This window comes from Balaenoptera borealis (genome assembly GCF_965194805.1).
Source record: "Balaenoptera borealis genome assembly, chromosome: 1".
Classification (NCBI taxonomy): domain Eukaryota; kingdom Metazoa; phylum Chordata; class Mammalia; order Artiodactyla; family Balaenopteridae; genus Balaenoptera; species Balaenoptera borealis.
Window position 1 is genome coordinate 185,642,759 of NC_138860.1, and position 26,660 is coordinate 185,669,418.

The 26,660-nt window shown below is 42.7% G+C and overlaps 1 protein-coding gene across 5 annotated transcripts in view; it reads left to right on the top strand.

Annotated features, from left to right (window-relative positions):
- MTOR (mechanistic target of rapamycin kinase) overlaps window positions 1-26,660 on the top strand; it is a 125,498-nt gene that overhangs the window by 20,321 nt on the left and 78,517 nt on the right. For all 5 annotated transcript variants that reach the window (XM_082380942.1, XM_082380945.1, XM_082380943.1 and 2 more), the window contains exons 14-25: window positions 1,184-1,306; window positions 1,947-2,036; window positions 2,158-2,250; window positions 2,954-3,088; window positions 3,322-3,451; window positions 4,904-5,154; window positions 16,842-16,928; window positions 19,854-20,021; window positions 20,523-20,635; window positions 20,953-21,115; window positions 22,221-22,313; window positions 23,003-23,149. In XM_082380942.1, the coding sequence (XP_082237068.1) occupies window positions 1,184-1,306; window positions 1,947-2,036; window positions 2,158-2,250; window positions 2,954-3,088; window positions 3,322-3,451; window positions 4,904-5,154; window positions 16,842-16,928; window positions 19,854-20,021; window positions 20,523-20,635; window positions 20,953-21,115; window positions 22,221-22,313; window positions 23,003-23,149 (1,593 nt within the window). The remainder of the gene's footprint in view (window positions 1-1,183; window positions 1,307-1,946; window positions 2,037-2,157; window positions 2,251-2,953; window positions 3,089-3,321; window positions 3,452-4,903; window positions 5,155-16,841; window positions 16,929-19,853; window positions 20,022-20,522; window positions 20,636-20,952; window positions 21,116-22,220; window positions 22,314-23,002; window positions 23,150-26,660) is intronic.

Below are 26,660 nucleotides of genomic sequence, written 5' to 3' on the forward strand. Positions count from 1 at the left end.
GTGACCAGGTGAAGACAGACTGCCAAGGGGGTCCAGGAAATCAGGATTATTAAATCAATAATGTGAGACAAAACATAACATTAAATTGGAGACGACTCCTTTGGGTAGCTGAGTTAACACGAGCTTTGTTTCTCACTTTTCCCACTGTGCAGAGATTTCCTTCTGGCAACTTCAGCTCTCCAGAAGTCTGTCTATATTAAGTTGTTTATGTCTGTGTCACCAGGAGCATAACGTGCTGATTTGCTGGTGTTTTCAGTGTGTCGGTTGGATCGCACATGTTGTCTCTGTTCATTAAAGTCCAAGGGGATTCTATTGATGTGATCCCTAACTGTTTGGGTTTATCTAGAGGTGCCCGAAACCACAACTGAGTTATCAATATTTCTTTCCACATCACAGCTGTTCTGACTAGTCTTTGATTCCATTGTCATTATTTATAGGCACTCTGAGTGATTTGCTGTCTGTACAGATATTTTTCTTGCAGAGAGCCCTTCCTTCATTCTTTTTTTTTTTCAATTAATAATTTATTTTATTTTTTGGCTGAGTTGGGTCTTCATTGCTGCACGCAGGCTTTCTCTAGTTGCAGCGAGCGGGGGCTACTCTTCGTTGCGGTTCGCGGGCTTCTCATTGCGGTGGCTTCTCTTGCTGCAGAGCACTGGCTCTAGACACGTGGGCTTCAGTAGTTGTGGCATGCAGGCTCAGTAGTTGTGGCTCACGGGCTTAGTTGCTCCGCGGCATGTGGGATCTTCCCAGACCAGGGCTCGAACCCGTGTCCCCTGCATTGGCAGGCGGATTCTTAACCACTGCACCACCAGGGAAGCACCCCCCTTCCCCCCTTCATTCTTTATTTTTGCAAAACCCTGCTCACAGCGAGGCCTGTTGGTTTTCTCCGTCTTCTATGACTGTCTACACCGTTAAAAGCTGTGCTTTGCAGAGGGCTGAGAGACCTTGGAGTACTGTGACAGAAGGAGAAAGGACCGGTTTCAAACAGTTTTTCCTCCGGTCACTGCTGTATCCAGGACTGTTCTGTGACCTGCAGAGATGGCCTTGCTTGTGGAGTATCTAGCAGCTCCTTGATCCGCAGTGGAGTTCTGGTTCCTTCCTCTAGTTCTGCGCCTCATTCTCGCTTCAAACACACAGTCCCTCTCGAATTTCCTCTGCCATAGTAAGCCTTTCTTCCCTACAGATTTTGACAGAGCTGGAGCACAGCGGCATTGGAAGAATCAAGGAACAGAGTGCCCGCATGCTGGGACACCTGGTCTCCAATGCCCCCCGACTCATCCGCCCCTACATGGAGCCTATTCTGAAGGTAACTTGCAACAGACAGAGACTGGTACTTTCTCTCCAGGATGTCTTGGGATGATGGGAGTGTTTCGGTGCTCACTGGTACACTGAACAAAGTAGATAATTTCTTTGGTCCCAGGCTCGCAGACAAGGGCCACATCAAGCACCCTCAGTTCAAGAATACCAAGAATCTCACCAGTTGCAGGAAAGGGCTCTCCTTCTAAGAGATAAGATATGATGTTTCAAGCACCTCATCCATTGTGCTTGGAGAGGAGGAGTAAGATAGTGGCATAAAGTAGCTCCCCCAAAATGAAGAAAAAGTGAGCTTTAAAATCTGAGTCAACCTTCAAGTCTATGTTAGACTTATGTGAAGTCTTTCACAACTTATGTGAATCTGGGTACATGATCACACAGATACAGTTTAGAGAAGGCATGGGAAATGTCTGTAGATCATGGCACTTCCCAGCTCCCTCATACGTCAGACTTGTGTGCAGTGTGGAGAAAGGCTTAAGAATCCACATTCCAGAGGAATCCTGGATTCATAAAGCCTTAGAAGTAATTTATCTATGACTGAGATGGTCTCTTGGGTGAATTTTACTTATGTGAAGAAAAGTTTTCTAGTAGACTCTAACCAGCATTCGTTTTCTCATACGTTCTTTCCATAGGCTTTAATTTTGAAACTGAAAGATCCAGACCCTGATCCAAACCCAGGTGTGATCAATAATGTCTTGGCTACAATAGGAGAGTTGGCTCAGGTAAGGGGACAACTGCTTTTCCCATAGGATGGGAAGAATTATGTCACCTCTAATGAAGTCAAAATACTTCTTAATGTCATAATTTCTAATGCTATCTACCACTTCCTTTTTCATTTTGTAGGTTAGTGGCCTAGAAATGAGGAAATGGGTTGATGAACTTTTTATTATCATCATGGACATGCTCCAGGACTCCTCTCTGTTGGCCAAAAGACAGGTGAGTACCACTACTTCGTGTTTGAGCAGGATAGGCCCCATGAGGCCAGGGACCTCGTCTCTCTCAGTCACCTTAGTGTGCCCAGCCAGTAATGCCCAGCACGAGTAGGTACTCAGAAATATTTGTTGACTGCGTAAAAAGAAGAAAGACTTGGAGCTAGAATTAGCTGTCATCCTGACCCAGAGTCACTGTCAGTATCAGGGCTGACCAGTGCCATTTCCTCTAGACAGAAAAAAAAAAAAAATGCAGGTCATCTCTCAGAGCCCCGGCCCCTAAAGGGAAACAGAAAGTCTTGGCCTCTGGTTGTGGAGGGAAGCGGAGCTTCAGCTCACCCTCCCCCGGCCCTGGCTTCGCTTTGGTCATCGAGGTCATTAGGTGACTAGACTGAAAGTAAGAACAACCTTAATTTCCTTTTGAGTGCGGTTTCTCCTGTCAATCACCCAGGGTATAGAAGAACTATATACTTTCTGAGAAAGGCGGGACTGTTCTTTACCTTTGATCCAGCGATTGTTGTGTTGGTTTGTAGCCTTGTTTTTATGTCCCAGCTCTCAGGATTTTGGTTTATGGTTAGTGCCTTTACTGGGCATTCTTTTCTTGTAATAGCCTCTAACACTTTGTTATAACCATTTAATGAAGAGTACGGAGTATGCTTTCTTTTCTCTCTTACTGGTGCTACAAACCATGTGATCTTTTGCCTGTCCAGGTGGCTCTGTGGACCCTGGGACAGTTGGTGGCCAGCACTGGCTACGTGGTGGAGCCCTACAGGAAGTACCCCACATTGCTTGAGGTGCTGCTGAATTTCCTGAAGACTGAGCAGAACCAGGGTACACGGCGAGAGGTAGGAAACACAGCAAACTTGGTGTTTAAAGACTTTGCTGGGAGAATGGAGAGACGTTTGCGGCATTCACATGCTCTGACAGTACTGATGGGACTTCCTGTTCCTCTCTGTTTTGTCCCTGTAGCTGGTCGTGGGATGTGAATTGGGCATCATGGAACACGAGTATCCATGAGAGCTGTGGTAGTCAGGTGCTGTGATGAGTGTCTTCTTTTCCCCTCCCCTCTCCCACGCAGGCTATCCGTGTGTTAGGGCTCTTGGGGGCCTTGGATCCCTACAAGCACAAAGTGAACATTGGCATGATCGACCAGTCCCGGGATGCTTCTGCTGTCAGCCTGTCAGAATCCAAGTCAAGTCAGGATTCCTGTAAGTTGAGGAGAACCGTGAGTGGCTTGCCAAGTTCTTGCCTCACAAAGCCCTCACTGGCTGTGTTTAGAAAGAGCCTTGGGTTGGATAACTGTGAAATTATTGCATTTTGACTCACCTTGTGACTTTTGAATGGAACGTCAGTAGTTTCCTCTTGAGTCACAGCAGGGGCGCTGCTTCCCAGTGTGTCCAGTCTTCCCGTTTGTCCAGGTTCTTTGTTAAAGGTCAACAGGCTATGTCTGTAGTCACTCTTTGGTGCTGATGAGAGAGACGTGAATTATCACCCCGTCACACTCATTCATCTGTCATTCTTTGTTAGTGCATCTTTGATGTTTTCTATTCCCATGGCACCCAAGGAGGAAGAGGGTAAAATTTATTCTCCCTGTTTTAATTGATAGGGAAATCTGATGCTAAGGCTCAGAGGGCGTGGAAAAACTAGTAGCAATCAGGATCCAGGGCTCTTTCTTCCATCAAGTGGTCTAGCCTAGAGTTCCTTTATCTTTAGATAAGTAGCCTAAGAGATTGGGTAGGGCGTGGGGATGCAGGCGAGTTTTCTAGACTTAACCCAGTGTCCATCAGGGCAGGCATATTTCTGAAAGTGTGAAAGTTCAGCAGTGGTTCTCCCATCTAGTTGAGCAAAATGTTATTTTCCCCAAATAAAATAATTCGTTTCTGAACTCTGTGGATGGGATCATACTGCTTCCAGTTTGTTCTTCTGTATATGAGAGAAGTGCGCCTGCAGTGTTAATCCTGTCAGACCCACAGCTGTTGAGCAGAGCCTGAGCCACATCCTCCAGAGTTTACTCCGTCCTCAGAAGTGGCAGTCATCCAGTCTCTTGGATGTTCTGGTTCTTAGAGTCCTTATTGTGCTGTTAAACCCCCACCCACCCCCATACCCTCCCCCACCCTCCATACCCTCCCCCGCCCCTCCCCCACCCTCCATACCCTCCTCCACCCCTCCCCCCCCTCCACCCCCCCCCCACCTTCCATACCCTCCTCCACCCCCAGTCCTTGAGATCCTTGTTGTTCAGGTCAGGTAGTATTTGTTGTTAACTTCTCTGAATTCCCTACGGGGACCAAGCAGCTGCTGAACAGATGTTTGCCTAATTTAATCCCCTTTACTTTCATTTGGCGGAGTAACTTTTTATTGATGGTTTCAGCTACTGAAGTTGTGAACTGGCATGGTAAGAAGCTAAATTAAACGTAGCAATTTAAAGAAAAGCCGTCATGTACTGTGTTAGACTTTTGTAGTTTAGATAATAGACAAGCCAAAAACTGTTTGTCCTTCATGGTGAGAGCCTATTTACTGGCTCCTAATATACCTGGTATTCCCAATGGTGTTAGAGTATAGCAGGGAGAGAGATATGAATGTTAGTGACCGTCAGGAGGTTGTGCTTTGTCCAAAGTCAGAGTCATGTATAGCTCATGATCCTCACCTTTGTTTGGTCCTAGCTGACTATAGCACCAGTGAGATGCTGGTCAACATGGGCAACCTGCCTCTGGACGAGTTCTACCCAGCCGTGTCCATGGTGGCCCTGATGCGCATCTTCCGAGACCAGTCCCTCTCTCACCATCACACCATGGTCGTCCAGGCCATCACCTTCATCTTCAAGTCCCTGGGGCTCAAGTGTGTGCAGTTCCTGCCCCAGGTCATGCCCACGTTCCTGAATGTCATTCGGGTTTGTGACGGGGCCATCCGGGAAGTAAGTGGGTAAACCCCCAACCCTTGCTCCTCCCTGCTCCGTGCCATGCCTGCATGGAAAGTCCATCTGTGCCTCAGCTTCCTAATAATGTACTCTGCTTGCCGTTATGCCTAATGCCTTTCCTCCCCCTGAACTTCTAACACCTAAGTGTACAGGTATAATCAGTTCAGCTCAACTTCCTGTTTTATACCTCAAAATGGCTAAAAGATGAGTGGCTGGAGAGGAGGTGGGGGGACAGCATTGTTATTCTCCCTAATCTACTGTTCAGTCCAATAATCTGATGGAATATCCCACAGTGGATTTCTGGTTGCTTCGGCATGGTTAGATTTATGTCAAACGCTTAGTGGGAATACTACAGAGGTGCAGTTACAATGCTTCATAATGTCAGTTTGTCCAATTATTGTTGGTCCTAAGTTTGAGCACATGGTGAGATTGGTATGTGTCAGATCTCTCCATTGTAAAGTTACCTTTCTTCCTTAGTCATTAAGTAATGTGTGGGGTGATACTTTGAGACTGTGTGACTGTCCTATTCCCCAGCTACCTTTTACCCAATGATTTTAGCCACCATTGAAGATCCTTGCTGGAATCAATTATCACGTTGGTTGCAAAGTAATGACTTTTATTTTTTTTAAATTTATTTTTGGCTGAGTTGGGTCTTCGTTGCCGCACGGGGGCTTTCTCTAGTTGCGGTGAGCGGGGGCTACTCTTTGTTGTGGTGCACGGGCTTCTCATTGCGGTGGCTTCTCTTGTTGAGGAGCACGCGCTTTAGGGGCACAGGCTTCAGTAGTTGTGGCACACGGGCTTCAGTAATTGTGGCTCACGGGCTATAGAGCGCAGGCTCAGTAGTTGTGGCGCATGGGCTTAGTTGCTCTGCGGCATATGGGATCTTCCCGGACTAGGGCTCGAACCCGTGTCCCCTGCATTGGCAGGTGGATTCTTAACCACTGCGCCACCAGGGAAGCCTGCAAAGTAATAACTTTTTAGTTCTATCATTCCTTCTACTTTTTTTTTTTTTAATAAATTTATTTATTTTATTTATTTATTTTTGGCTGAGTTGGGTCTTTGTTGCTGCACGGGGGCTTTCTCTAGTTGCGGTGAGCAGGGGCTACTCTTTGTTGCGGTGCACTGGCTTCTCATTGCGGTGGCTTCTCTTGTTGAGGAGCACGCGCTCTAGGCGTGCGGGCCTCATTAGTTGCGGCATGCAGGCTCAGTAGTTGTGGCTCACAGGCTCTAGAGCACAGGCTCAGTAGTTGTGGCACACGGGCTTAGTTGCTCTGCGGCATGTGTGATCTTCCCCGACCAGGGATCAAACCCGTGTCCCCTGCATTGGCAGGCAGATTCTCAACCCTTGCGCCACCAGGGAAGCCCCTCCTTCTACTTTTAATAGCTGGCATTTTTCTGTAAAGAAGAATTTCCCCCTTTCCCTCCCTCTTTCTCTCTCTTGCTCTTTCTCTTTTTTTTTTTTTTGCTCTGAACCATAGAGCATGCACAGTGGTTCTGTGATTACCATACCTGTACCACTACCAACAGCGATCCTACCGAATACAGTTCAAGGTGGCTTTGCAGTTCCTACTGTTCTTAGAAAGTATTCCACAAGGTGTATGGTCAGAGTACTGCGTTTTAAAGATCCTGGAATTAATTATTTTTTCTTCTGTGATTACATATTCAATTTGATGTACATTCAGAGGAAATAGTATTTTTTTTAGAAAGTATATTTTCTAATTTTCTGCGTGGAATATACAAGTGCAGTTTATTTTTACGTAATCAACCTCATTGAATTCTTACTAATTCTAATAATTTACCTGTAAATTTTCCCAGGTTTTCACTCTAGCTAATCATATAGTCTGCAGAAAATAAAAAACAGTTTTGGCTTTTTTGTTTTGGTCGGTAAAGCAGTTGTTACTTTTCCTTACTGCTTTCCTAGGACCTTCACTGCAGTGTTGATTAGACTCTGTGATAGTGGAAATCTTTAATCTTGTTCCTGATTTTAATGGGACTAGTGTTAAGATTTCATCACTAAGTATAATGTTTGCTGTAGGTTTTTTTTTTTAATCTTTTTTGGAGTAGAGTTGCTTTACAATATTGTATTAGTTTCTACTGTACAGCAAAGTGAATCAGCTATATGTATACATATATCCCCTCTATTTTGGATTTCCTTCGCATTTAGGTCACCACAGAGCACTGAGTAGAGTTCCCTGTGCTATACAGCAGGTTCTCATTAGTTATCTATTTTATACATAGTATCAATAGTGTATATATGTCAATCCCAGTCTCCCAATACATCCCACCCCACCCCCCCTTCCCCCTTGGTATCTATACGTTTGTTCTCTACTAACATCTTTATTGGAGTATAATTGCTTTACAATGTTATGTTAGTTTCTGCTGTATAACAAAGTGAATCAGCTATATGTATACATATATCCCCATATCCCCTGTCTTTTGCATCTCCCTCGCACCCTCCCTATCCCTCCCCTCTAGGTGGTCACAAAGCACCGAGCTGATCTCCCTGTGCTATGCAGCTGCTTCCCACTAGCTATCTGTTTTACATTTGGTAGTGTATGTATGTCAGTGCTACTCTCTCACTTCGTCCCAACTTACCCTTCCCCCTCCCCGTGTCCTCAAGTCCATTCTCTACGTCTGCGTCTTTATTCCTGTCCTGCCCCTAGGTTCTTCAGAACCATTTTATTTTATTTTTTAGATTCCATATATATGTGTTAGCATACGGTATATTTTTTTTTTCTGTTTCTGACTTACTTCACTCTGTATGACAAGACTGTAGGTCCATGAGGGTTATAAGACCTAGCAATAGGTCTTATTTGCTAGAGTTTCTATCATGAATGGGTATTAGATTTATCAAATGCCTTTTCTTTTTTTCAAATGCCTTTTCTTTATCTCTTGTGATGATCATTTGGTTTTTCTCTTTTAACATGTTAATATATTGAATTACATTGATATATGTTTTAATGCTGAAGCATCCTTGATATCTTGTATCAGAACCATTTTGGTTATGATATAGTTTTTTAATACATTGATTTTATATCTAATATTTAATTTAGAATTGTTGCATCTGTGTTCCTGAGTGGAATTGACCTGTAATTTTTTTTTTTTTTTTAAACTATAGGTTCAAAGATCTGTTTAGCTTTTCTGTTTCTTCTTGAGACAGTTTCAGTCACATGTTTCTAAGAAATTATTCATTTTATCTAAGTAATAAACTTATTGGCATGAACTTGTTTACTATTCTTTTACATTTTTTTTTAATTAATTAATTAATTTATTTATGGCTGTGTTGGGTCTTCGTTTCTGCGCGAGGGCTTTCTCTAGTTGTGGCAAGCGGGGGCCACTCTTCATCGCGGTGCGCGGGCCTCTCACTATCGTGGCCTCTCTTGTTACGGAGCACAGGCTCCAGACGCGCAGGCTCAGTAATTGTGGCTCACGGGCTTAGTTGCTCCGCGGCATGTGGGATCTTCCCAGACCAGGGCTCGAACCCGTGTCCCCTGCATTGGCAGGCAGATTCTCAACCACTGCGCCACCAGGGAAGCCCTCTTTTACATTTTAATTTTTTGCTAGAGATTTGTCATATTTTTCTTTTTCAAAGAACTAACTTTTGCCTTTGTTTCTCTTATCTCATATCTTTGTTTCTATGTCATTAATCTGTTCTTTACTATTACTTTCCTCCTATTTTCTTTTTTCTGCTTTTTTAAGAAAATTATTGTTTGAATATTAGCTCATCAATGGGGGATCTTTCTTCTTGCCTAAATGTAATCTGTTAAGGCTGTAAATTTAACTCCAAGTATTGTTTAACTGCATTTCAAAACTTTACTGAGATGAAATTTACATACCATAAAATTTACCCTTCTTAAGTAAAATTCAGTGATTTTTAGTATATTTACAGAGTTGCAACCATCACTACAATCTAATTTTAGAAAATTCCCATCACCCCAACAGAAACCTCCTACCCATTTGCAGTCATTTTCCATTCCTATCCCAACCCTAGGCAACCACTAATCTACTTTCTGTCTCTATAATAGATTTGCCTTTTCTGGGCATTTCGTAGAATTGGAAGCATACGTAGTTTTTTGTGTCTGGCTTCTTTCACTTTTGAGATTCGTCCATGCTGTAACATGTGTCAGTAGTTCATTCCTTTTTTATTGATGAATAGTAATGTAGTATTTTCATTACTGTTCAGAAATAAGTATTTTCCAATCTTTGTTATGATTTCTTTCATCATTGAGTTACTTAGAAGTGGATATTTTAATTTGCAAACATGGGATTTTAAATTTCTTTCTTGAATATCGGTTTCTAACTTAATTGCCTTGGGTTTATGATTCTTTGATGTGTGCTGAAACTGCCTTAATAGTCTAATGCTTGATTGTTTTTGGTTAATATTTCCTTTATGCTTGGGAATAGGGTGTGTTTGCTAACGTTTTGCACAAGATTTTACATATGTTATTAGATTTGAACTTGTTGTGTTCAAATATTTTGTATTATTAGTATTTGTTTGCTTAGTCTATCAAGTACTGAGAGAAGTGAGATAAAAATCTTTTATAATGATGGATTTATTAATTTCTCATAGTGTAGTCAATTCTGTTTTATATATTTTGGGGGTTATATTTTTAGGTGCATACACATTTTAAATTATCGTATCTTCCTGGTAAACTGAATCTTTTATCATTTTACAATGACCCTTTCTATCTTTAATAATACCTTAAAATTTATTTTGCCTTATGTTAATTTAGCTATACCAGCTGTTTTTGGAGATGTATGTCTTTTCTTATCCTTTCACTTTTTTTTAATTTATTTATTTATTTATGTATTTATTTTTGGCTGTGTTGGGTCTTCGTTTCTGTGCGAGGGCTTTCTCTAGTTGTGGCAAGCGGGGGCCACTCTTCATTGCGGTGCGCGGGCCTCTCACTATCGCGGCCTCTCTTGTTGCGGAGCACAGGCTCCAGACGTGCAGGCTCAGTAATTGTGGCTCACGGGCCTAGTTGCTCCGTGGCATGTGGGATCTTCCCAGACCAGGGCTCGAACCTGTGTCCCCTGCATTGGCAGGCAGATTGTCAACCACTGCGCCACCAGAGAAGCCCTATCTTTTCACTTTTGACTGTCTTATGACTTTTTGCTTTAGATGGGTATTTCATAATAATATATATAATAATATAGCTAGATTATCTTTTTAATCTAATTTGAAAATCTTTGTCTTTCAATCAGTGCATTCAATCCAGTTACATTTATTGTGATTGCTGATAAATTTAGGTTGATTTCCATCATCTTACATCGTGCTTTATTTTTGTCCTACTTTGTGTATTTATTTTCTTTCTTTTCTGTCTTTTTTGGGCTTAATTGAGCTTTCATTTTCTTATCTTTTGCCCTCTACTCTTTGGCCACCTTTAATTTCATTAAACATTTTGTAATGGAATATTTTAACCATAAACAGAAAGTAGACAATTTATATCAAATTCTCATACTCATCAACAATTATTTTATCAATTTGGTTTCATCTTGTTACCCCCTACCCCCAACACACACACACACACACACACACACACACACTTTCTTTCTGGGGTATTTTAAAGCAAATTCCAGATAACATATTATTTCACCATTCAATTTTTTTTTTCCCTATATAACCACAATTATGACACCTACAAAATTAATGAAAATTCTTTAATATAATCTAATTCCAGTCCTTCTTCAGATATCCTTGTTTGTCTTAAAAATTTCTTTTTACATTGGATTATTCAGATCAGAATCCAAATAACATGGCATTTGGTTGACATGTCTAATTCTCTTTCTATATCTTCTCCCTTTTCCCTCACTGTTTTTCTTTCCGTGCCATGTGTTTGTGGAAGAAACCAGGTCATTTGTCCTACATAATCTTCCATTCTGGATTTGGCTGATTGTACCTTCAAGATGTCTTCTAAGTTTTTTTTGTAAACTGGTTAGATTTAGAGGCGTGATTAGATTCAGGTTCTATTCTTTCAGCAAGAAATACTTCATAGGTGGTACCATATACTTCCTATTTCAACATTTAATAAGCAGATATTTTCTAAATGATCCACTTCTAGTAATGTGAAGGTTAACCAGAGGATTCAGGTGCTGTGATTCTGTGTTCACGATCAGCCTTTCTCCCAATCATTTTATCGTTTATTGATGATTGTTTCCTAGAACCATTATTTGAATAGCAACTGGAAAATGGCGGTTTTCTAATTCTGTTATTCCTTCTGGATTTATAAACTAGAAATCACCTATAAAGAACGCTATGTCATCAACTATTTAGTTAATTTGATGGATAGTTCGTGCAGGAAAGGCAGAATAAATACATGATTCTTTCCTTTTATTCATCAGTTTTTCAGAATAATGAATCAAGTCCCTTGCACCCTCTTAAAAGTGACCCAGGCACCCCCCTCGACCCCCTGCCATTTTTTGAAGTATCATTAACAACTCATGGATATCTGTCCATCTATCTAGTGTTTCTATTCATTGAAGACAGTCTTCTTTCAATGATCTAATCATCCCACTCAACCTGGCTTTGTGTTCTTTTAACATTGCCCAGTAATCTTAGTCTTTGATCACTTTCTTTCTTTCTGGCAAAAAAAAAGCTATTTCAGACTTATCAAGTATACTTCACTCAAGCCTAGACATAGCTACTTCCAAGGAGCTATGGTTTCTTCAAGTGAGAGATGGAACTTAGAGACTGCAGTTTGTGTGCTAGGGTGCTCATTGCTGCTGGTGTGTCATTGTTTCTAGGTCTTCTCAGTGAACAGAACTAGAAATATGTAATGATTTTTAAAAAGGAAAAAGTAATACATAACTTAATACTGATATTTCCAATTCAGATTTAAGATTAAAGAGTTTTTACTTCTTTGATTTTATACTTGTATCTCTTTTCTGTTACACTGAAAAACTTGATTCCTTGGTTCTGACATCTCCGTAATTTCTTGCTTTATCTTGCAAAGTATATGTATTTTTGTATACATATAAATAGTATATGACCAGTATTAGTATTAACAATATGATTACTGAATGCAGTTCAAGGTCTTTTACAATTTGTTATTGTTTTTAGGATGTGTCTTGTTGGGGATATACACCAAAATACTGTGTTCAAAGTCACTTGAAATAATTTTTCCTTCCTCTATCATTTACTATTGCTGCTATAACAAATCACCACCAATTTAGTAACTTGAAACAACACAAATTGATTATCTTACAGCTCTTTAGGTCATAAGTCTGGCATAGATCATATTGAACTACAGTCAGGGTGCCATTAAGGCTGTGTTCCTTTCTGGAGGCTCTAGGGGGACCCCCTTTCCTTGCTTTTTCTAGCTTCTAGAGGCTGCCTGCATTCTTTGGCCTCCTTCCTCCATCTTCAAAGTCAGCAACATTGTATCTCTTTGACTCTCCTTTTTCCCTCAAATCTTTCTCTCTGAATATAACCAGGAAAGGTTCTCTGCTTTTAAGGACTCCTGTGATTAGATTGGGCCCACCGGGATAATCTCCCCATCTCAGCGTCCTGCTCCCTAATCACATCTTCGGAAGTCCCCTTTGTCATGTAAAGTAATTTATTCACAGGTTCTAGGGATTAGGACATGGACGTTTTTTGGGTACCGAAATTCTGCCTACCACACTTCCCCCTAAGCTAACCAGTTTTATCAGTTTTTAAATTTATCTTTTCAGTATTTATTTTTGAAAATATAAGGAAATATATGTCCTCCACCTTCCTTCCTCAGAAGAATAACATAATATAAACTTTCTGAATCTTACTTTTTTCCACTTTCACAGCAGTATATCCTGGAGTTCATGCCATAGCAGTATAGTGAGAATGTCTTCATTCCTTTAGAGGCAATTGGTACTTCATTGTGTGAACATGCCATAGCTATTTGACCAGTCCCTGTTGATGACTGTGTTTTTCCAGTCTTTGATATTTAAAATAATGCTGCAATGAAAAGCTTTGTGTATACATCATTTTCACCTCTGTTTCTTCTTGTACTTAAATGGCTTCACCTTTTACATTTAGATCTTTGAGCTCTTTGGAATATGTCCCAGTGTACAGTATGAGGAATGCATCCAATTTTATCTTTTTCACCCATAAAATTTGACTTGCATACCTTATTTAACAAAGTCTAAAATTAGTCATTGTCTCCATCCTTTCCCTGAACAATATACAAAACTTAGAATGACTGATCAAAGTATTATATCTCCCTTCCTTCTTATGTTATTATCTAGTATCACTTTTTTTTAACTCCAAATTAAACGTTACTGTTATTTTATGCAGACAGTGTTTATGTTTATCCCTTTTGCCACTTCATTTCTGTCTCCTGTCTCAGAGCTTCCTCCTAGGACCATTTTCCTTCTCTCTAAGGCAAATTCTTCTGAGCATCCATCAAAGTAAATGCTCTGTTTTTGTTTATCTGAAAAAAATCTTTATTTCATCCTCTTGTAAAATCTTTATTTAGCTGAGAATACAATTCTGGGTTCTCCTTCAGCTGTACATATTATCCCACTGTTTTCTGACTTCTTTTGTTGCTGTTGAGAAATTATGATTCCTTTTTATGTAATCTCCCTTTTCTCTATGGCGGTTTCAGATCTTCTCATTTTTTTTGTTGTCCTGAAGTTTCACTATTGTAAATCTAGATATGCATTTCTCTTTCTTATCCTGATGGGGATTTGTGGGCTTTCTGAATATGATGATTCCACCCTTCTATTTTTTCCTTCCAGAATTAGATTCAACATTTAGAGCTTCTTACTCTGTCCTTAATGTCTCTTAGTTTCTTATCTGTGTTGTTCATCTTTGTCTCTCAGAGATGTATTCTGGATATGTCTTCACATCCATTTTCTATTCACTGATTCTTTAGCTATGTCTTTTTGACCTGTCATTGAGTTTTTAGTTCCTACTACATTTTATAATTTCTGAAGTTATACTAGGTTCTTTCAAACATGCCTAGTATTTTTGATAGTATCTTGTTCCTTACTCATATTTTTTTTTATTCTCTTATTCCTTTAAGCATTTTAAACAGGTTTACTTTATATTTTCTATCCAATAATTCCAATATACATAAGGTTTTTGATGAGTCTAATTCTGTTGTTTATTGTTTCTGCTGAGTCATACTCGCAGCAAGTCTGTAAGTCTGTCCTTATGTGTTTTACAATTTTGGATCATGCATCATATTCAGCTGGACTTCCCCTGGAGCGGTTAATACTGGAATATCTGCTCTGAAGTTGCATCTCTCCAGAGAGGGCTTGCATTTGCTTCTACCAGGTGGTCTAGGAGAACTTTTAGTTAGTTTCTTGGCTTAGAGTTTCTCAGGCCACACAGGTAGTTAAAATAACCCCCTAAACTCATATGAGAGTGGCCTGAAATTACAAACTCTTAGGAAGGCTTTTTTTTCCTACCTAGACCTCCCATCAAGACTCACAGATTACTTTGTCTCCTTTGCCAGTGGACAGATTTGGGGGTAGGAGGTTTCACCATTTTTTTTGATATGTAGCTTTTTGAAGGTCTGGCTTTATGTGAAAGGTTTCAGTTCTGATGATCTAATAACAACGTTTACCTTTTATGCATTACTTTTAAGCTTTTCATAGCAAGGGGATTTAGGAGGGGATCTAACCCACCATATTTTCAGGAACAAAACTACATGTTCTTTTGAAATACTAATGTTCAGGAGGGAAAAGAGAAAAAAGCTTGTGAAAGAATCTAAGGGAGAAGAAATGAGGTGGCTACTCGGGCCCCCTCCCTGGGGATGAGGCACCTGCCTGGGGGTATCCGTTGATCCTTATGCATCAGCCACCGGAGAGGCTGCCCCATGGACACCTCATATGAAGTGACAGCAAGGATCAGAAGGCTTTTGTCCTTTCGTCTCAGGGTTTCCCCTGACCTGCCATCCCTGATGCCCTGCTTTTCCTCCAGTTTAGATTTTCTACCTTCTTTCAGGTTCTGCATAACAAAAGTTTAACTAAAAAACCATTGTATTTTAGAGTCTCCTGCCCCTTGATCTCTGTAATATACTTTCGTAGGGACCATTTCACAAAAACTGTCAGCAGTGATTCTATGAGGAGGTGCCCAGGAGATAGGTAGGGATGGCTCTACCGAGTTGAACCTGTGTGCCATGTGAGACCAGGTTCTAACCCCCTTAGAATCCACTGGTGTCCCTGTCCTTAGAAATTAGTCCAAACTCTCTTTGAGCCCAGTTCTGTGTGTCCTATCAGTCTCACCTCTTCAGGTAATGAGTTCTATAAGTCCATTACTCACTATTTGAAACATACTTTTTATTTTTCCCCAACTTACCCAAGTTTTAACATGTGGATAAGGGTGAAAATACATATGTATGAAATTATTCTTGTTAATGGAGGGCAGCAAAGGCATAGAGAGCTATAAAAATTGGGGGGGTGGGGAAGGGAGGTTTACACTACGATTTGCGACTTGATATTGACATGTAGCACTATCTGAGGATCATAACAAAATAAAAACTACACCCTGAAGACATCTTTAACCTGGAAAGTAGTTGGGATTTCTCTTACCTAAGCCGTCTTTATTCCCAACTTTATTTCGTGAATGGCATCTCTTAACAGTTGCAAGATACCAACCTAAATAGAATCTCCTTATCCCAGCCCTCCCTCAGTTTGCTTGCTGTTTTGGTTCACAGTTTCTTTCTTTCTTTTTTTTTTTTAATTAATTTATTTTACTTATTATTTATTTTTGGCTGCACTGGGTCTTCATTGCTGCACACGGGCTCTCTCTAGTTGCAGCGAGCGGGGGCTCCTCTTCGTTGCGGCGTGCGTGCTTCTCATTGTGGTGGCTTCTCTTGTCGCGGAGCATGGGCTCTAGGCACACGGGCTTCAGTAGTTGTGGCACACGGGCTCAGTAGTTCTGGCTTACAGGCTCTAGAGCCCAGGCTCAGTAGTTGTGGTGCACGGGCTTAGTTGCTCCGCAGCATGTGGGATCTTCCTGGACCAGGGCTCGAACCCGTGTCCCCTGCATTGGCAGGCGGATGCTTAACCACTGTGCCGCCAGGGAAGTCCCCACAGTTTCTTAGAGACACAGTTAACTAATTAATTAAGACCTAATTAATTGAGTTAATTACTATAAGTGAACCACAATACCCATAATAGTTAGCTGTATTTATTTTAGAAAGTAAGTGGTAGTGGATTAAGACTGAATAAACAAAAGATACATCTGCAGTTAATTAAAAATTTCATGTCCATTTTTAAGTTTTCAGTGACTCCAGAAATCCTTCAATGATAGATGATGTTCATTGGGCATTTAACAGTATTTGTGTCCCTGTTCTAGTGCTTTCCAGGTATTAGCCCAGTTAACTCTTACCACAAGCCTATGAGACAAGAATTGTTATCTCCCATTTTCCCACAGAAGAGGCTGAGTGCAGAGAGATTAAATGAAGGTCACAAAGCTAGTAGGTAACAGAAACAGTTCAGAACAGCTAGTCTGGCCCCAAAGCCCCTGCTGAGCAGAAACTGCCTCACCTGGTGAGTAAAGCCACTGACATATTTTTCAGCCCTCACCACCATTACCACCGATGGTTTTAAATCTCATTCTTTGAAGCTTATTCTCAGAAGAAAGGGTGGTGCAGAAACCGATTCCATAGTTGTCTTTATTCATTAGCGTGCACTTGGGGTAAGCCTGGGAGTTCTACATCTTCCGTGGTGCCAACTTGCTGACCTCTTCTCTGTTTCAGTTTCTGTTCCAGCAGCTGGGAATGTTGGTGTCCTTTGTGAAGAGCCACATCAGGCCTTACATGGATGAAATAGTCACACTCATGAGAGTGAGTAGAAATTAATGCTTTGGCCTGTTCCTCAGTGTTTGGGTCCAGGAGCATTCAGCAGCAGGTTTGGATGATGTGGACATTTTTTTCATGGGTCATCATAGAGCCGTTATAACCTGAGGATAAAAAGTGGAGCAAGGTATCCCACTGGATTATGAAAGGGGGTGGAGGGGCTCTCGCTACAGGCTCCCAGGTACAAGAGTTCAAGGTATAAAGTCTGAGGAGAAATCCTGAAGGAATTGTTCTGCCAGAAATAAACTCGAGTTCTTTGCCTCACACACAGCAAAGCAATTTCACTTTAACATCACAATAGTGCTTTACTATTCTCACAAAAGCCCTCTTCCTTACTGCCTATAAAACCATGGCTTTAAGAGAGGATTGGGGATTGGGTTTTCCTGGGGCCATTAAATATGATGGACTCCTGTCAGGCTCTGAGGAAGAAGGTGATGCTTTTCCCTGCTACCTTCAAAAGCATAAATGCCACCTTCTGACTGCAATAGTGTTGTGGTTTTTTTTAATACATAAATTTATTTATTTTTGGCTGCGTTGGGTCTTTGTTGCTGCTGCGCAAGCTCTCTCTAGTTGCAGCGAGCAGGGGCTACTCTTCATTGTGAAGCGCGGGCTTCTCATTGCGGTGGCTTCTCTTGTTGCGGAGCACGGGCTCTAGGCACGACAGCTTCAGTAGTTGAGGCACGCGGGCTCAGTAGTTGTGGCGCATGGGCTTAGTTGCTCCATGGCATGTGGGATCTTCCCGGACCAGGGCTCAAACCCGTGTCCCCTGCATTGGCAGGCGGATTCTTAACCACTGCACCACCAGGGAAGTCCCTGCAACAGTGTTTGAGAAGAGGCTCTCGTCGCAAATTTTATAACATGCTTTAAGTAGGTGCAAAGGACTCCCCATTGATGGCAGTATCGTTTTTCTGTATTGGGGGTGGGAGGCTGCTTCCTACTGTTCTCTGTAATTTCAGTGTCTCTGCTGGGGAGATTGCTTTGCAGAGATGGCTGTGTCCTCAAAGAACTGGAAGACAATTATTCCAGTGATTTCTGTTCTTCTACACCAGACCTTTGTAGTTAGCTTGGAAGAAGCAGCAGGACTAAAATGAAAGTGGCTGGCTTCAAAAATGGAACTTCCCCGAAAATGAGTCTCGGAACTGAAAAACTCCTATTTGTATAAATAAGTAAAAGCTGCTCTGTTCCCTGCCTCCTGCCACAGGGGCCTCTGTACAGGAAGAGTTAGGCAGGATGCTAAAGAGCCTGCGGGTGGTGTTAAGGGGGTTGGGGGTGGGGCGGGGAGGGAGGAAGCAGTGCCCTCGGGGTTTGAAGCTGAAGTAATCTGTGACTTATTCCCCAAAAATGACTTTCGACAAAACATATAGGAGTTTGAGGCTGGGAGCCTTACACCTGCAAAATACAGCTTTCATTTCCTCCAAGATAGAGAAGGTACCAACAGGGCTTTTCTTTGGCTCTTGATCCTGGGCATTTTAGTGAGCTCCTCCGAGCCCAGGAAGAGCTCGGGGCTTTGTGAACAGTGATCCAGCCGACATCCCTGGGGAGGCTGCCTGGTGTCTTTGACTTAGAGAAAACCCCTTGTGAGGAGCCCCGATGACCCTGCCGTGGAAAGGTAGGCGGGCTTTCTCTAAAGAAGGCAGAGCGTGGTCCCAGTGAAGGAACATCAGACAAACCACGGAGGCCATAAAATTTGTGGTGTTTCTTTGTCGAAGCTTTTTATCTAGAGAAAACAGCTTTTTCAAAGAGAATACCTCTCTCCAAGCAGAGAGAAAGAAAGTTTTACCAGCACCTTTTAGTATAGGTTTTTTTAGAAATGTTTTTACTTTCTAAACTACTATGATTTAAGAACAATTTTTTCTAAATAAAAATACCTTAGGCTTCTTTTAAAGCCTTCCATCTGAGGAGTTATCTTTTTTTTTTTCCACTGACTTCTACTCTGAATTAAATGGGGGCCCAAGAGTATTAATAAGCATATGTTGCCATCATTAAGTCTCCTACTCTGGAGGTTTTAAAGAAGGCAGTAGGCCACTGTCTTTCTGAATTGATTTGAAATGACAGCTTTTCCTGGAGTGAGAGACTTGGACCAATTTGCCTTGCAGTACCGAGACAGGATCTGGAGCCAGTTGGCCAAGTTTTTATTTTAGTAATTTATGTGGAATATAATTAGATGAATGTAGAAAAATGCTCCTCTTGTGGCACTCTCCAGGCCTGAAAATGGTTTGGGACAGATGTCAGATGCTGTCGAGCAAAGTCTCAATCCAAAAGGGCAGGAAATCTTGTTAACACTGAAGTCACCCTCTGGCAGAGCCCAGGTGCTACCCAAAGTGGGACCACCCCTAGACGGCTGGAGAGCTCCTGGAGTGATGCAGGCCTGGTCGTTCGTTCATTCTGCCGGATGGGTTTGGGTGGCTGGAATATGCCAGGCGCTCTGCTGGATTCAGGCAGACAGAGAGGGATCGGAGGGTTTCTTGCCCTTAACCAGCCTACAGTCGAGTAGAGGGAAGGCGACAAAGAAAATTAAGTATTACAGGTGCTAGAAGAGAGCAGAGCAGAGGGACCCACAGTGGATAATGGAAGGAGATAGGAACGCCTTCTTAGGCGAAGTGAGGCTTGAGCCAGGTCTGGAAAGACAGATGGGCTTAGCTGAGCAAAAGGTGGGATTCTAAGCCGAGAGCAGCATGACCAAAGCACGGAGGAGCCATGTAGCCTGGTGCTTTTGGGGAAATGCAGTTTAGTTGCTCACTGTGACTGACGTAGGATACAGGGAGGCCTGGGGAGAGGAGGATAAGGAAGGAGTCCCATGGCACAGACCATGCTCACTGCATTTGTGCTTCGTTTTGGCTGTCTCAGTTCCTTGGTTCATATTTCAGCAGAAGGGCCCCCGACTTTGCTTCTCTGTCTCTTCCCTCTTTATAGGAATTCTGGGTCATGAACACCTCCATCCAGAGCACGATCATTCTTCTCATTGAGCAGATTGTGGTAGCTCTTGGGGGTGAATTTAAGCTCTACCTGCCCCAGCTGATCCCACACATGCTACGAGTCTTCATGCATGACAACAGCCCAGGCCGCATCGTCTCCATCAAGGTGAGTAACCCGGGACATCCTCTGGAGAGATTCCCAGAGTCCATCAGAGTCCCTGGATGGGCATCTAAGAGACCCTGTTCTGAGTGACAGGGGGATGCTTGGTCCATAACGCTGACTCTAAAGAATACTGTAGTACCTGATGCGTGCAGTGTACAGTTTACAGGATGTTTCTAATCCTCTCTTGATTATCCTTATGTTTTGTCTCTTTTAATGGATTATTCTTGGTAAATATTTTATTTAGCATACCAGTTTTCTCTATTATCCAGCAACTTATTCCTTACCAGTTGAAATAAGTTCAGAGAAAGTGAAGTAACATATAAGTGAAATAAAATGACGGGGAAAAGTGCTACCAAGAGAATGTAATTCAGAGCCATTTAATAAAGGCTTTTCAGAGTCCCCAGAGAATTTTGAATTATCCATACCACTGCCGCCCTTCGGGTACTTAGATACTTGATACCTGACTGTATTTGTTCATCGCCGTGCCTTTACTCCTTTTTGCAGTTGCTTGCTGCAATCCAGCTGTTTGGCGCCAACCTGGATGACTATCTGCATTTGTTATTGCCCCCTATCGTGAAGTTGTTTGATGCCCCTGAAGTTCCATTGCCATCTCGAAAGTGAGCACCTACCCTTTAGGACTAACAGTTATCAAGCTTTTAATGTTTTGTTGAAAATGCCCTTTTCTTAAGTCCCCAGGCCATCTTTCTATTTTTTTGTTATTTCAACTCTCATTAGTTTAGTCCAGATATGTACCAGGTTTATGGAAATCTTCACTGTCCGCATCCCACAGGAATATGTGTTAGATCTCTGTACCCAAAATAATGTCAGAAGCCATTCCTTCCCGTTGGGTGCTGATTGTTAAGGTAGCCCTCAGCCACTTCTCTTACTCTTGGGCTGTGTGTTAGCAATTACTGTATGTCAGCGATTGTTGTAGGGCAGCGTTAGAGACAGTGGACCGCCTGACGGAGTCCCTGGATTTCACTGACTATGCCTCTCGGATCATTCACCCGATTGTGCGAACGCTGGACCAGAGCCCAGAACTCCGTCCCACAGCCATGGACACGTTGTCCTCACTCGTGTTTCAGCTGGGGAAGAAGGTGAGGCAGGAGTCCTCGACACGCGCGCTCTTCTGCCTTTGCAGACTCCTCCACTTGTTAGTCTGTAGGCCTCAGTCACTGACAAAGAGCTAGGAATTGTTTGTGCCTTTTTTTCCTTCTTTATTCAGCAAGTATTTATTGAGCCACCTATGTGGGCTGAGTGCTGTTCTGGGGATAACGCTGTAAACAGAATGATGTCCTTGTTCTCACTGAGCTTACATTCCAGTGAAGCAAAGCTACGAGACATAATTTATCTCATAAGAGGAATGGGAGGGAGTAGGGAGAGATGCTGTTTCTTTAGAGGCAGACCTCTCTGATAAGGTAACATTTCAGCAGAAACCTAAATAAAGGAAAGGCCCAACGCCAGGTAGCTGGCTGCAGGCAGAAGGATTAGCAAAGGCAAAGGTGTGAGATGGCAGTGTGCTTGAAGGGTGGGGACAGCAGGAGAGCGGTGACTTCAGGGGAGGGAGCCAGGGGGAAAGTACTTGGAAAAGGTCATAGAGAGAACCTTGTAAAGGCTGTGCTGGCAGTAGGCATGGAAGCTAGGTATTGTGGCCAGTGGTTCTCAGATTGTGATCCCCGGACAAGCAGCATTAGCATCTACTTAGCTGGGCGCTCCTTAGAACTGCAGATTTTCATGCCTCACCCCAGACCTACCAAGCCAGCAATTCTGACTGTGGAGCCCAGCAATCTCTGGTTTCATATGCCTTCCAGGTGGTTCTGATGCCCACTAAAATTTGCACATCGCTGTTGTAGGCCATTATAGTTGGCTTTCGGTCTGAGCAAGACTAGAATTCTTTGGAGATTTTGAGCACAGGAATACTGTGATCTGACCTAACATTTTTCAGTGATCATTCTCAGTGCTGTGTGGAAGAATAGACTGGGCCAAGAGGGGAAGCAGAGAGACCATTAAAATAAGAGGCTGTTGCAGTGACGCAGATGGAAGGTGATGGGGATGAGGATCATAGCACAAGGGGTAAAAAGTACCACAGAGCTAGTCCCAAACCCAGAAGTAGTAGCTGCAATGTGGTAGGGGTAATATTCTTTTTTCTATTTCCCACTCTCCAAAGTAATGGTTTCTGATCTGCTTCCTCTCTTGTTATAGTACCAAATTTTCATTCCAATGGTAAATAAAGTTCTGGTGCGACACCGAATCAACCATCAGCGCTACGATGTCCTCATCTGCAGGATTGTCAAGGTGAGCTGTGCTTTGTTTCTATTTCCAAGTCCCGCATTGTCTTTCTCAATTGGTATTCTTGTAATCTTAGCAGTGGGGGTATATCTAGCTTTTTAGCTCTGAACTAGAGATTGGCAGACTTTTTCTGTCAAGATAGTAAATTTTTTCAGCTTTGTAGGCTATGTGGTCTCTGATGAAACTACTCAGCTCTGCCACTGCAGCCTGTAAGCAGCCATATGCATATGTAAACGAATGAGCCTGATTGCGTTGCAGTAAAACTTTATTTATGGACACCAGAATATGATTCTCTAATAATTTTCACGTGTTGCAGAATATCAATCTTCTTTCAATTTTTTTTCAATCATTAAAAAATGCAAAAACCATCCTTGGCTCTCAGGTCCTACAAAAACAGGCAGCAGCTCCTTGCCGGCCCAGCTCTTTGTCACGTTTATGCCTCACGGTTGTCTCACATTTGCCAGTTGCACGCTCATACTACTAAGTCAGTGCTTGCCAGTGGCCAGGAGTGACCAACACAGACTGGTCTCAGTGCGGAATACAGCCCACCTGTGATTCGTTCTGTCCCTATGTGGAATCTTCACCTAAATCCTGGCTCTTCCAGAAGGTGTGACCCTCCCAAGGTTTAAGGATGTTTTCTAAACTGGGAGCGGCTTGTGGAGTTGCAGGGTGGTTCTCTAAATCTCTGGTTGCAGGGATACACCCTTGCTGATGAAGAAGAGGACCCTTTGATTTACCAGCATCGAATGCTGCGGAGTGGCCAAGGGGATGCCTTGGCTAGTGGACCAGTGGAAACGGGACCCATGAAGAAACTGCACGTCAGCACCATCAACCTCCAAAAGGCAGGTCCATCGTTTCCGGGGGGGGACTTGGAAAGGAGAGCCCCTGCTCTTCTCTCTTGTTCAAAACTTTCAGCTCTTGCTGTCTTCTGTTTAAAACAACCAAAAACCAAGCATCTTTCTGAAAATCTAGATACCACGAACTTAGGTCATTTTGTTTTTTCTCCAAGTATCTGAATTATACAATTTTTTAATAGAAGGAAAATAAAGAACAAGGTGTCCTTTTGTGTTCCCTTGGAGCTTTGACAGTGGAGTGCATTGTTGCAAATAGCATTCTCATTTTTTACATGAACAGAACACAACCAGTGAGCCTCCTAGTTAGCACTGAGCCTGATGCAGGCTCTTTAAAGCAGTGCTTCTCAAACTTCTCAGACTCATTGGGCTTACCACATGCTGGGGAGCTTGTTGTTAAAATGCTTGTTCTGATTCAGGCCCAAGCTCAGGCCTTGATAGTCTCCATTTCTGACAAGCTCCCAAATAATGCCGATGCCAGTGGTCCACGGACCACACTTTGAGTAGCAAGGTTTTAGATCTCTGCAGATCAGTACTGGATTCTCTATGCTGACCAAAGCCTGGGATATAACCAACTTCTCATCATGTATGCCACCAGCTATGCACTTAAAAACAGGCAGTTTCAAAGCATCTCTAATGGATGGATCTAAACAGAGTAATCATATACTTCACTGACTTTTAAATAAATATACCAGGTTGCTTATTTTCCACATTTTACATTAGTCTTCAGTACTTCTAGTGACTGTAAGCAGCTCCCAGTTTGAATTTCAATGTGGTAGTTTTCTTTATTAGCAGCTGATGCAACACAGCTGCATTTCATGTATAGCAGCAGATAGAGGTAAAGTACTGGGCAGGGCTGGGTCCCAGTTGACTTGGTGTCTTCTTTTGGCCAAGCCCATAACGATTTGCACACAGAGCTGTGTGCGTGTGCTCACCCACAGCTTTGAAACACTGGCCTGTACTCCTGACATCAGTCTTCACCCACACAGACAGCTGCAAAGTGACCACTACTGAGAAACGTTTGATGGTGTAAGATGGAAGTGGTCAAATACCCCTGGGTCATGAGTGATGCTGCTCTACCTCTGTGTGTTTTGTAACTGCTAGTCCAAGACTTCAGGAGGAGAAAGGGCATCGACACCTGGCATTCCCAAGCAGTTGTTGAGGCCACCGTGCCGACACCTCACATTTGAGGGAGGGGCCAGACAAGGAGGCCAGGTGCACGTTCCCACCCAGATGTTTTCAGCCTGCCTAGGTTCAGAATGTCCTTCCAACCAGGCAGCTGTCCACTCAGCTTTAGGGCTTTGTTCTCTCTATTTTAGGAAATTCCCCAGTGGTCTAGTTTGCTTCCAGAAAGTTTTGCTTTCTACCCAGGACTTGGAAAAATAAGCATAACCTTTGCCAAACAGAAAAAAGAATCTGAGTCTGTCTCACCTGAGAGAACAGATCAAGTTAAAAAACCCTAAGCAAAGCTCTCCACAGCTGACTCTCAGATCCATTTCATCGAAAAGTAAATTGTGCTTCTATATATTCATGTGATGATAATTAGGGATTGGTATATTTGTCAGTTTTAACCAGCTTTCAGAATAATAATTTGCCACCTCAGTCACCTTTCTGTTGGCTATGCTAATAGAGGATTTACGTAGTACAGAAAACATACAAACCATTTATGTGTACCTCTAGGATGCCTTCCAAGATTCTCAGCAGCTTTCCTGTCTCATGATAATCTATTCGGGCTTACCTTCTAAATGAATAAGCTGGCGTTCCATCAGCGTGCAGCAGTGTAACCAGATGAGGCAGTCAGTGGCGGGTGGGTGAGGAGAGGAAACTGGCTGGAGTTTCAACAGTTACTGTAGAACCCAGAGAATTGAGAGTTGATTATGTTTTAAATTACAGAGCAGTGGGGAAAGGCCCAGGTGAGGGACATATCCTGTTTGATAGATTGTGCAGTTGTTGCTTAAGCTGAAATTTTTTGAAGAGCCTTTTGCTACCATTTATCAAATGGTACCAATGTTAATGATAGCACTAACCACCACCAACATTTGTTGAGCGCTTCCCATGTGTCAGGCACTGTTGTGAGCACTTTACATGTATTGACGCATTTAATCTTCACAGTAACCCTATAAGTTTGACGCTGTCATTAGTGTCCCCCTTTTATGGATGTGGACATTGAGGCACTGAAAGGTTAGGTAATTTGCCCAATGTCAACCAGTAGATGGTGGAGCCAGGATCTGACCCAGGTATGACTCCAGAGACCAGTCTCTTAACCGCTGTGTTGCATTGCCTTTGCCTTACCCAAGCTCAACCTCATATCATTAGAGGGCAAAAGACATTAGTAATGCTTCCTTGTATGTGTCTGACTTCTAAATGCCTTGTAATACAGTGCCGGTATCCAGAGACTCGCTGTGTAGGAAGGAAACCAGAAATCTGTGGGTCGAAAAGGACTTGATGTTCCCATTTCGTTCAACAGAACAAGGTCTAAAAGTCTTTGGTATCTTCTTCTAGTTCAGGGGTTCTCATTGTATGGGGAGTGAGAATCCGTCACATAAATTTTTAATTTGTCTCTCATAGTATCTCTACTTCAATTTTTGACAAAAAATATTAGTTTATGTAATGTTACTCCTTGGTAACTCATCAAAAGCTATAGCAAATCTCCATTTATCCCAGGGAGGTGATGGGTTGAGTCATTGATGGTCAGGTGGTGTAGCACATGGGTGTCTCTTTCACACCCTGGACTACTTCACTTGAGAACTTCTGCTGTAACTTATCTGATTTCCCTATTTAGGGAGGATTGACATGTCTGTTCTGCCAGAAAAATCTTTTAAGAATATATTTTAAAAGTTAGGGATTTAGTAGTTAGGGCTAAGCCAATTCAACGAGGTGTCATTTTGATAATACGAGCCACCATGTTTTGCTCGTCTGTTCCAGCTAGGCCCTTTAGCTGCATTATCCCTAAATGAGGAAGATTAAGACTCAGACAGCAGTGTACAAGTAATTTGCCCAGAGTCGCTACAGCAGGTGAGTGGCAGGGCCAGGGTTCCAGCCAGGTGTTTCTAACTTCAGAGTAGCAGGCATTCAGCGTAAAGCACTGACTTGTGCTGAGAGCACTGTGCTAAATCCGTTACACATATTAACTTAGTTCATCTTTTTTTTTTTTTAAATCTTGGCCATGCTGTGTGGCATGCGGGATCTTAGTTCCCCGACCAGGGATTGAACCTGCGCCCCATGCAGTGGAAGCATGGAGCCTTAACCACTGGACTGCCAGGGAAGTCTCTAACTTAGTTAATTAATCCTTAAAACACCCTCTGGGGGCTTCCCTGGTGGTGCAGTGGTTAAGAATCCGCCTGCCAATGCAGGGACACAGGTTCAAGCCCTGGTCCAGGAAGATCCCACATGCCGCGGAGCAGCTAAGCCCATGCGCCACAACTACTGAGCCTGCACTCTAGAGCCCGCGTGCCACAGCTACTGAAGCCCACACGCCTAGAGCCTGTGCTCCGCAACAAGA